This window comes from Hyaena hyaena, unplaced genomic scaffold, assembly GCF_003009895.1.
Source record: "Hyaena hyaena isolate Hyena2069 unplaced genomic scaffold, ASM300989v1 scaffold_383, whole genome shotgun sequence".
Lineage (NCBI taxonomy): Eukaryota > Metazoa > Chordata > Mammalia > Carnivora > Hyaenidae > Hyaena > Hyaena hyaena.
The window spans coordinates 1,269,541-1,281,158 of NW_024081014.1; the positions used below are offsets into that span (position 1 = coordinate 1,269,541).

The 11,618-nt window shown below is 37.0% G+C and overlaps 1 protein-coding gene across 1 annotated transcript; it reads right to left on the minus strand.

Annotated features, from left to right (window-relative positions):
• Positions 1-6,769: 6,769 nt before the first annotated feature.
• On the minus strand, positions 6,770-7,525 carry LOC120244351 (coiled-coil domain-containing protein 169-like). Its single transcript, XM_039250802.1, has one exon. It carries the CDS (start codon positions 7,488-7,490, stop codon positions 6,846-6,848), a length of 645 nt encoding a protein of 214 aa, XP_039106733.1. The 5' UTR covers positions 7,491-7,525; the 3' UTR covers positions 6,770-6,845.
• Between the last annotated feature and the right edge of the window lie 4,093 nt (positions 7,526-11,618).

Below are 11,618 nucleotides of genomic sequence, written 5' to 3' on the forward strand. Positions count from 1 at the left end.
CCTCCTAATCCTCCTATACGTGCAAACATATGGTATTTGTCCTTCTCTGCCTGACTTATTTCGCTCAGCATAACACCCTCAAGGTCCATCCATGTTGCTACACATGGCCAGATTTCATTGTTTCTCATTGCCATGTAGTATTCCATGGTATAGATAAACCACATCTTCTTGATCCATTCGTCTGTTGATGGACACAATCCATCTTCAGTTCTGATGACAACATATTCATTTACAAATTAAAAATTTTTTATGTTTATTTATTTTTGAGTGAGAGAGACAGAGAGTGTTAGTGGGGGAGCATCAGAGAGAATACAAAGAATCTGAAGCAGGCTCCAGGCTCTGAGCTATCAGCAAAGAGTCTGACGCAGGGCTCGAACTTACAAACGGTGAGATCAGAACTGAGCCAAAGTTGGACGCTTAATGGTCTGTGCCACCCAGGCGCCTCTCATTTACAAATTTTATTCCCAAATTAAAATCAACAGGCACTCTTGTTAGTTCACCCCTGCCCCCGCCGACACCAAGCTCCTTCACCAAAGACACTATGGAGCCTGCTTGGATTCTTTTTTTCCCTCTCTCTTTGCCCCTCCCCCACTCGCTCTCACCCTATCTCTAAAATAAATAAATAAACTTAAAAAAATAAAAATTAAAAGTAATGGAGATTATTGTTTTCCTCAGGTGACACTTGCTTCATATCAGTCAACCCCTTGACCTCTTGGGGAGAGGACCACCCACTCCCCAGTGCCTCTTACTACTCTTCTCCAGCTATCCATCACTATCTCCTGCCTTGCATCTCTGACCATGACCACCACAACTTCTTTTTCCCTTTAATTACACACAAATACCACATATCTTTACAGAGACTTATCAGTTCATACCCTCCAATAACATAACTGCCAGACCTGCCAACTTAACGTGAGCATATTTCTAACACATTACAGTTCCACCAAGATATTGTTTTAGAGTCCTCCAAAGTTTCAAATCCACTTTCTTAATAAGAAATTATTAAGAAACCTAGTTCTTAATAAGAAACCTAGTTATGGTTTGACCTACAGGGATTCATACCTTTACTTGTGTTCCTCCTTTCTTACTCCTATAATAAAATGTCTATGCTGTTTGGGACAACTTAAACCCTACTACTGAAAACCTCTATTATCAGCACCCCAAAGTTTTCTTAATATGATTTCAAAACATAAAAGGGCCAACTGTATTAGTCATGTTTAAAAGTTGTTTTTGTGTATTATGATGTTTTGACATTTAAAAAATTTTTTCCTGGCTGTGGAGCGACTGCCCCTCCCAGGGCTAGCTAATTCTTAGAGATAGCAAAAAACTCAGCCTTTGATCTGCAAACCAACCAATCCAGAGCTGTACCTCCTCCATCTGGCCAGTGCACCCCAAGAGACAATATTCCTCTGCCTTAGTCCCATGGCCAGTACTAGGCAACTAAAGACCACCCCTTAAGATTTTGGATGTTAAACCAATTGTGCATTCCTGGGGTGGGGGGAATCCTATTTAGTCGTGGTGTATAATATTTTTATACGTTGCTGGATTCAGTTGTTAATTTTTTATTGTTTATTTATTTAAAAGTTATTATTGAAGTATAATTAACATTCTGTCTCTCCTTCTCTCTGCCCCTCCACTGCTTGTGTGCGCGCCTGCACATTCTCTCTCTCTCTCTCAAAATAAATAAACTTAAAAAAATTCTAAAGTGTGCCTGGGAGTGCCTGGGGACACCTGGGTGATTTTGGCTCAGATCATGGTCTCATGGTTCATGGGATCAAGCACCACATCGTGCTCCATGCTGACACTGTGAGGCTTGCTTGGAATTCTCTCTTTTCCTCTCTCTCTACTCCCCAAAATAAAAAAATAAACATTAAGAAAATAAAAATAAAGTGTGCCTGTTCTAGACAGCATACAGTTAGATCACATTTTCAAAAAATGTTTATTTATTTTTGAGAGAGAGAGAGTGTGCAAGCAGGGGAGGGGCAGAGAGAGAGAGAGGGAGACACAGAATCAGAAGCAGGCTCCAGGCCCTGAGCTGTCAGCCCAGAGCCTGACGCAGGGCTCGAACCTATGAAACATGAGATCATGACCTGAGCTGAAGTTGGACGCCCAACCGAGTCACCAAAGCACTAATGAGTTAGATCTCATTTTTAAATCTAATCTGGTCAACTGTTTTTATTTTAATGCTTATTTCATTTACATTTAATGTAATTATTGATTATAATATAAATGTAATTATTTATAACTGCCTTTTTGCTATTTTCTATGTCTTATGTATTTTTTGTCCTCTATTTCTTCTTTATTGCCTACTTTTGCACTAAATAGATATTTTCTAGTGTGCCATTTTAATTTCCTTTATTTACTCTATTTGTTGAATTACTTTCTTAGTGGTAGGTCTGGGGATTACAATATACATCTTAACTGAAAACAATATACTTCACATATATCCTAACTTATTTCTGGTAGTGTACAAAAACTGCTCTCATATTACTCCCTTTCCTCTCCCCTCCTTTGTGCTATTATCATCTGCATTACATCTTTATGTATTCTAAATCTACCAATGTTTTAATAATATTGTTTTATGTAGATGCCCTTTAAATCAGTAGGGAGAAGGAAAGAAAAATATGTTTACATTGTATTTTATGTTTTCCTATGTAATTACCTTTACTGGTGCTCTATTTCTTTGTGTGGATTTGAGTTACAATTTCTCTTCAGCCTGACAAACTTCGTTTTCTTCATTTCTTATAAGGCGGGTCTGATAGCAATTAGTTCTCCTAAGCTTTTTTTCCCCTTGAGAATGTCTTTTTTTGTGGAGCCTTCATTTTTTTAAGGGTTATTTTGCTAGGTATAAGATTATTTTTCAATAACAGTATTATTGAGATATAAATCATATAACATATGATTAACTCATTTAGTGTTCAGCAGTTTTTAGTGTTTTCAGAGTTGTGCAACCATCACCGCTATCAATTTTAGAACATTTTCATTGCCCCCAAAAGAAACCCTGTACCCTTTGCAGTCACTCGCCATCACCCACCCTCCCTCTGGCCCCACCAGCCTCAGGCAACTACTAATCTATTTTATGTCTCTATGGATTTGCCTGTTCTGGACATTTTATATAAATAAAGTTATGCCATAGGTGCTATTTAGTGACTGCTTTCTTTCACTTATTATGTTCAAGATTCATCCACATTGTAGCATGTATCAGTACTTCATTTCTTTTTATTGCTGAATAACATTCCTTGTTTGGATATACTATGCTTTGTTTATCCATTTATCAGTTGATGAGCATTTGGGTTGTTTCTACTTTTAGGCTAGAATAATAGTGTTATAATGAGTCAGGTACAAGTTTTTATGTTGACACAGACTTTCACTTCTCTTGGGTATATATGTAGGAGTGGAATTGCTGAGTCATATGATAACTTTTTTAGGAACTGCCAAGCTGTTTTCCAAAGCGGATGCACCATTGTACATCCCCACCAGCAGTGTATGAGGGTTCCTATTTCTCCACATCCTCACCAATACTTGTTATTATATGTCTTTTTTTAATTATAGCAACAGCCATGTTTATAAATGGTATTTCTTGATATTTTGTAATACATTTAGACATTTAAAAACTTGAAATATACTATTGTTTTACTGATTTTTGTTTTCTGAATTCTGAACTTAAAAAATACTGATATTAATACATATTCCAGTAAAACAAAGAAGGATCCCAAATTCTTTTTGCTCTGATTATTGCAATAAATAATTGCAGTTTCTTATAAGACCTCACATGACAAATTATCTTCAGAGGTTAGAACTAGGGAACTAAGTAAAACTTTTTCACTACTTGTGTTATTCTGTCCACAAAAATAATGAGAGCTGTGTAATTCCCTCCTTCTTTGTACTGACTGTTGGAAAGATGAAAGCCAGAGTTTTTCTTAGTCATGAACTCTTGCAAAACTGTTTAACTTTTATTTTCACCTTGTATTTTGTGGATGTTGCTGTTTTGCCTGTAAATTTAGTTGCACCCTTTCAAAAGGAAATAAGGTATAAAAACAGTATATAGATAAATGTTTAGTTAAGTACCCTTGATCTGCACAGCAATCCCAAGGCAGTAGTTAGGGTAAATATTTCCAACCCTATACATAATGAAAGTGAGGCAACGAAAAGTGATTTACTTATAGTCAGAAGTTTAGAAGTGGCAGAGCTAATGTCAGAACACTGACCTTCGAAAGTCTCCCATTTCAGTTCCTTACACTATACCATCAACATTCCATCACTGTGGGTTTTTCAAATGTTTATTTATTTATTTTTTTAATTTTTTTTTTAGTGTTTTTATTTATTTTTAGGAGAGAGAGAGAGACAGCGTGAGCAGGGGAGGGTCAGAGAGAGAGGGAGGCACAGACTGAAACAGGCTCCAGGCTCTGAGCTGTCAGTCAGCACAGAGCCCGACGCGGGGCCCGAACCCACGAACCGCGAGATCATGACCTAAGCGAAAGTCGGACACTTAACCGACTAAGCCACCCAGGCGCCCCAAATGTTTATTTATTTTTGAGAGAGAGAGAGAGAGGGAGTGTGAGGGGGCAGAGGGAGAGGGGGACAAAGAATCTGAAGCAGGCTCTGGGCCGACACCCCAGTGCAGGGCTGGAACTCAAGAACCGAACCGTGAGATCATGACCTGAGCTGAAGTTGGACGCCCAACCGACTGAGCCACCAAGGTGCCCCTCCATCACTGTGTTTAAGAGACACTTTCAGACATTTGGAAAGTATTCCAAAGAAGCTCCTGCAGAATTAACAATTAAATGTGATGGATACCCATGATAAGATGTCCAACTAATATACCATCACAATGATTGAGATAATTTTAAATGTTCCTGAATTCAATCCCTACAATGGCCTTCCTCTTTATGATAGAAAAAACTTTTTAATCATTTAGTGATGATTTATGATTATATTTATTACCAAATTGAGATGGTTAATTTGTTGCTAATGTTAAGAGAAAGATAGTGTAAAATATAAAAATCTAGTATTTGTTTTAAAATATGGGTCATGGTATCTGATATCTGTAGTTAGCTTTATTAAGAACAGGGGAAAATATTTCCAAACAGCTCCAATGTAGAGTAATTTATAGACAGTTACTTTATATTTCACTGCATTATATTTTATAGTCATATAAAAGAATTATTTGGCTCTATGAAATTTATGCGTTCTTAAGGAAAGAAAATGAATAATTACAGAGATAATAGAAATGTATTTGGTATTCATTGCTGGTAATATTGACTAGAATTTAAGTTTTAGTGTCAGATACAAGGTGAGAACACCATTAGCTAAAAATTATACTGATCATTGGGTGATTTCTGGAAATTTAAATTCATTAAGTTGAGCAAATAAATTGTACGTGTATTCCAGACCTATGTGACAGTTACAAAAACAGTCTAACCATGAATAGAGGAATATAATAAATTTTCTAAATGCTTTAAAAGAACTTTCTCCCATCCTCACTCTGTCTCCACTTCTAGGCTTAAATATTGTGGACACTTGCCAAGTTTGGTCCAAAAAATAAGGTCATCACTATGAATTAATAAGCATCACAAAAATGACTGAATTTTCCATCTGCTACATGGCAGGATCCTGTAGTTAAATAAGTGTTGGTTTTCTAGAATGGTAAGAAACCTTAGAAGTTGTAGAGTTTGCCTTAGTCTTTTTCAGGTGCAAGAAATAAAGATGAGGCAAAGGGACTTTCCCCAAATCTCATAAGTTCATGGCAGAGTGGGGACTATACCAAGCTGATTCTTGATTGACGGCTATTTCCACAATACCATGATACTTCAAGGCAAAGTTTAAAATGTGCTTGATTTGCAACTTTGTTTAAACTTTGGGCTAAAAAAGTGAGCATTATGTAACCTAAAATAGCAAAAAGTTTTGGTGAACTCACATTATTAGATTATAGCTGACTAGAAATGCAATACAATAACAATGCTACCATCAAAGCATATTATGGACAGATTATTAAAAGCAAGTGTAATGATGACCATCTTCAGGTTCCCTAGGATTTTTTTTAAGAATCACAGTGCTGCTCACTCTCCACAATAGCTAAAACATGGAAAGAGCCTAAGTGTCCATCAACAGATGAATGGATCAAGAAGATGTGGTTTATCTATACCATGGAATACTACATGGCAATGAGAAACAATGAAATCTGGCCATGTGTAGCAACATGGATGGACCTTGAGGGTGTTATGCTGAGCGAAATAAGTCAGGCAGAGAAGGACAAATATCATATGTTTGCACGTATAGGAGGATTAGGAGGAACTTGACGGAGGAACAAGGGGGAGAAGAAGGGCAGAAATGGTGGGGGAAAGGGAGAGAGGCAAACCATGAGAGACTCTTGAATGCTGACAAAAACTGAGGACTGATGGATGTGGGGGGGAGGGGGGGATGGGCATGGAGGAGGGCACTTTGGGGATGAGCACTGAGTGTTATGTAGAAACTAATTTGACAATAAACTATTTGTAAAAAAAAAAAAAAAAAGTTAACCTGCCCTTTACAGAGTTAAAAAAAAAGAATTATAAATAAATTCCAAGACTGAAAAAAAAAAAAAAAGAATCACAGAGCTGCTGTTACATATAGTAGTGTCACTAAAATTAATTTCCAGAGGAATTTTTGAAACTAAACTAAATTACTAAGAAAATTACTTTCCTGCAGAGAAAGAACAAACGTCTGGAAGAGGAACAAAAGAGGTTTAATGGCTCTTTTTAAAAAAATTATTTCATTCCCCCCCAAAATTTGCTGAGCATTAACTTCACAAGTTGAATATTACAGATGAAGAAAGGAAAGATGTAGAAATCCACCTAGTTTTGGAATCATGGATTGAGTTTTGGAAGATTGTTTGATCTTGTAATCTTTTTCGCTGGCCCTTTCTTGGCATTTACTATCTTCTGACTGGTTGGATTACATCTTCCTGTTTTCACATGATTCTCTTTCATTCTATGAAGTTGATCCATCTGTTGCCTTTTAGAAACTTGGTGTGAGCCAGAGATCTGAGACATTTCAGCTAGGTATGTACGGCATTCATCACTGGTCTTGTGGTAAGCCTTTGACTCTTGTTCCAATCTAAGTGCACAATTTTTCACTTGAATTTCAAGACTCCTTTTTTCTTTTTCTAACTGTTTAAGTAATGCATTTAAGGATTCCACTGACATTCGCTCATAGACACGAATAGAAGATAGTCTATCTGAAGGATTTCCACGGAGTTTTTCCATTTTCTCTTTGAGAGTAACAATTTGCTTTTCTAGATGATCATTCAGTTCAAGTTGGGCTTCATAACGTGTTTTCCATTCACCACCTTCATTGTCAGTATTGAGTTTGGCTTCTAGGTCCACTATCTCCTGTCTTAATTCAAGTATCGAGAGCTGTACTAAGTCTCTCATATGTATTTCTTCCATTAACTCCAGTTTAAGGCAGTCAATGTCCATACTTTCGAAGTTATCATCTCTTCCGTCCCCCATGGTGTGAGATCGGAGACCTCCCACACCCTTCCCCTCAGAACAGTTTATAGCAGAAGACCTGAAGGGACGCCCAGAAGCTGGGGAGAAGAAAGTGTTGTTATGAGCTGTTGCCATGGTGAGTTGACTCCTAGAATTCTTAGTTGACAGTCTTCTCCCCCAGCACTTTGAATATGTCATAACACCACCGGCTTATCTCCATTGTTTCTGATGAGAAATCAGCTGTTAATCTCATTGTGGTTCCTTTGTATATCATATGTAATTTTCCTCTTGCTGTTTTCATATTTTTCTCTTTGGCTTTGACTTTCAACAGTTTGACAATGATCTTTCTAGCTATAAATACCTTTCAATTTGTTCTACTCAGAATTCATTGAATGTGGATGTAGATTAGAAACAGATAGTTAACTTGGATGTGTGGATTAATGTTTTTCATCACATTTGCGAAGCTTTCACTAATTTTTTCTCCTTTTCTCTTCTGGAACTCCCATTATGCATATATGGTGTGTTTGGTGGTATCTCACACGCCTTCAAGTTTCTTCAGTTTTCTTAATGCTTTTTACATTTTGTTCTTTTGACTGGATAATGTCTATTCATCTAACTTTGAGTTCGCTTATTCTTCTATCAGCTCAAATCTGCTATTGAGCTCCTTGAGTGAATTTTTCATTTCAGTTGTACATTTTAACTCTAGAATTTTTATTCCTTTCTTTTTATAATTCATATCTCATTATTTTAAAAAAGTATTTATTTATTTATTGAGAGAGAGAGGGAGGGACAGAGTGAGAGGGAGAGAGAAAATCTCAAGCAGCTGACAGCACAGAGCCCGATGCAGGGCTTGATCTCACAAACCGTGAGACCAAACAACAGTTGGATGCTCAAATGACTGAGTCACCAAGGTGTCCCTCATATCTCCTTATTATTAGACAGGCACTTTAACCAGCTAAGCCACGGCACAGGCTCATATCCCCTTATTAATGTTCCTGATGTGATTAGTTGTTGTCATCATACATTCCTTTAATTCTTTAAACATAATTTTCTTTGAGTTCTTTGATGAACATATTAAAATAGCTTATTTGAAGTCTTTATGTACTAAATCTATCATGGAGGCCCTCCTGCAGACAGTTTATATAAGCTGGGTTTTTTTTTTTTCCTGTTTGGGCTACATCTTGTTTCTTTGTTCTTTTATTTTTATTTTTTATAACGCACTATGTTTCTTTGGTTTTGTTCAGTGTTGTGCTTGGACTAATTATGTAGTGTCTATTTCCCCTGAAGTGTGTGACAACTGGAATCTTTGCTCAGTTTTTTTTTCTTCTTAAAATTCTTGTTCTTACTTTTAAAACTGGCCACCTAGGTTTCACCCTTGTGTCATCATAGCTTAGTGATCAGTCGATTATTTACCAAATATTTTTCTTAAACACTTTGAGCCAACACAGTTTCCACTCTTTTCCTAGGGTATCTGTGCATGTAGTGGTACACTCATTCTAAGTTCAGGCAGTTTAGGCCTGAACTTGCCTAAGTTCAGGCAAATCTTGTCTGATTTTTCCTTTCTTCTTGTATAGGGCCAAAGGTCAGCCATCTCTGATCTCCCCTGAGCATGTGTGCAGCCCTTTGTATGCACACAGTCTTCCAGACCCTCCAGAATATAAAGTCAATTCTGTCTAATATTCATATAGCTATCCTGACATATTTTTGTTATTGCTTGCATGATGTGTTGTTTTGCCATATTTAAAAAAAAATTTTAACCATTTTGTATCCTTACATTTAAAATGTGTCTCTTGAAAGCAGAGTATGGCTGATTTTTTTTATATAGCTGGACTGTTTCTTTTTTTTTTTTTTAAAGTAAGTTATATGCCCAATGCAGGGTTTAAACTCACAACCCAGAGATCAAGAGTCACGTGTTCTAATGCCTTAGTCAGCCAAGCGCCCCTGGACTGTTTCTTTAATTGGAACATTAATAATATTTAATGTAATTATTGACATATTTAGGTTTATATCTGGCATCTTTCTGTATGTATCCTATTTGTTATATCTGCTCTTTGTTTTCCTTTTTTCCCCTTTCTTGTCTATTTTTGGATTTATGAAGTTTAAGTAAACTTTTTATTTTGGAATACTTATAATTTACATAAAATTTGCATCGATAACACAGAAAGTTCCTGTAAACCCCTCACCTAGTTTCCATTTCCTCTATTTTCAATTTTTGCCTAATGTTATCTTTTGTTGCAATTAGGAAACTAACAGTTCACATCATTATTAACTAAAGTTCATATTTTATTTGGATTTCAATAGTCCAAATAGTCTGTTTCAGGATCCAATCTACAATACCACATTGCATTTACCTGTCATGTCTCTTTAGTCTGTTCTGAGTTGTGACAGTTTCTTAGTCTTTGTTTTTCATGACCTTAACAGTTTTGAACAGATTTTGTCAGGTATTTTGTAGAATGTCCTTCAATTTGGGTTTTTCTGATGTTTTCTCATTATTAGATTAGGTTATTGGATTTTGAGAGAGTGTACCATGGAGATGAAGTGCTTTTTCATCACATCATATCAGAGGGTACATGCTAACAACATGACTTCTCACTGGTCATGTTAACCTTGATTAAGATGGTGTCTGCCAAGTTACTTCACTGTAAAGTTACTATGTTTTCCTCTTCCCATAATCTATCCTTTGCAAGTCAGCCACTAAGTATGATGTGTCTTTTTATCCTATTTTTCATCTTCTAGTTTACTAGTAAAACATTCTTTTATTATTCTTTTAGTTGTTGGCTTAAAAATTACAACATGTATTTTTGACTAGAACTTACCTGCAAATACCACTTTAACTACTGCTTCATGTAAGGACCCTTCAATTCTCCAACTCAATTTATTCTTTTATAAGTTGAGCTATTTTTGTGTGCTGTAATGTCATGAATTTTAATTCATCATGTTTTTTAAAAACCTAATAGGACAATAAAAATATTTTGAAATACACCTACAGGTAAGCTTTAAGTACAGTACAAAGAACACTTTTGCCTGAACCTTTTATGAGTAAGTAACACATGATGCCTATTATTTCAAAAATATTTCCATGTGTATTGCCTAAAAAACAAAGGGCATTTTCTTTTTTCCCCAGTCTTAGCTTTTATTTTTTAAACCTTTATTAAAAATAATTTTTAACGTTTTACTTATTTGAGAGAGAGCGAGAGAGAGAGCGAGAGAGAGCGAGCATGAGCAGGGGAGGGTCAAAGAGAGAGGGAGATACAGAATCTGAAACAGGCTCCAGGCTCTGAGCTGGCTGACAGCACAGAACCCGACGCGGGGCTCGAACCCACGAACCGTGAGATCATGACCTGAGCCGAAGTCAGACGCTTAACCAACTAAGCCACCCAGGCACCCCTTTTTTCTTAAATAGTTATTGTCAAGTTGGTTTACATATAACACCCAGTGCTCATCTCAACAGGTGCCCTCCCCACTGCCCATCACCCCCTTCCACCACCCCCATCAGCCCTCAGTTTGTTCTCAGCATTCAAGAGTCTCTCATGGTTTGCCTCCCTCCCTCTCCTCAACTATTTTCCCCCCTCTCCTCCCCCTTGGTCCTCCATTAAGTTCCTTGTAATCCACCTATATGTGCAAACATATGGTATCTGTCCTTCTATGCCTGACTTATTTCGCTCAGCAAAACACCCACGAGTTCCATCCATGTTGCTACACATGGCCAGATTTCATTCTTTCTCATTGCCATGTAGTATTCCGTGTATAGATAAACCACATCTTTTTTATTTTTATATTTTTAAATTTTTTTTTATTTTTTTAGAAATAGTTTATTGTCAAGTTGGTTTCCATATAACACCTAGTGCTCATCCCCTCAAGTGCCCTCCTCCATGCCGATCCCCCCTCCTCCCCACCCATGAGTCCTCAGTTTGTTCTCAGCATTCAAGAGTCTCTTATGGTTTGCATCTCTCCCTTTCCCCCACAATTTCCCCTTTCTTCTCCCCCATGGTCCTCCGTTAAGTTCCTCGTAATCCTCCTATACGTGCAAACATATGATATTTGTCCTTCTCTGCCTGACTTATTTCGCTCAGCATAACACCCTCAAGGTCCATCCATGTTGCTACACATGGCCAGATTTCATTCTTTCTCATTGCCATGTAGTATTCC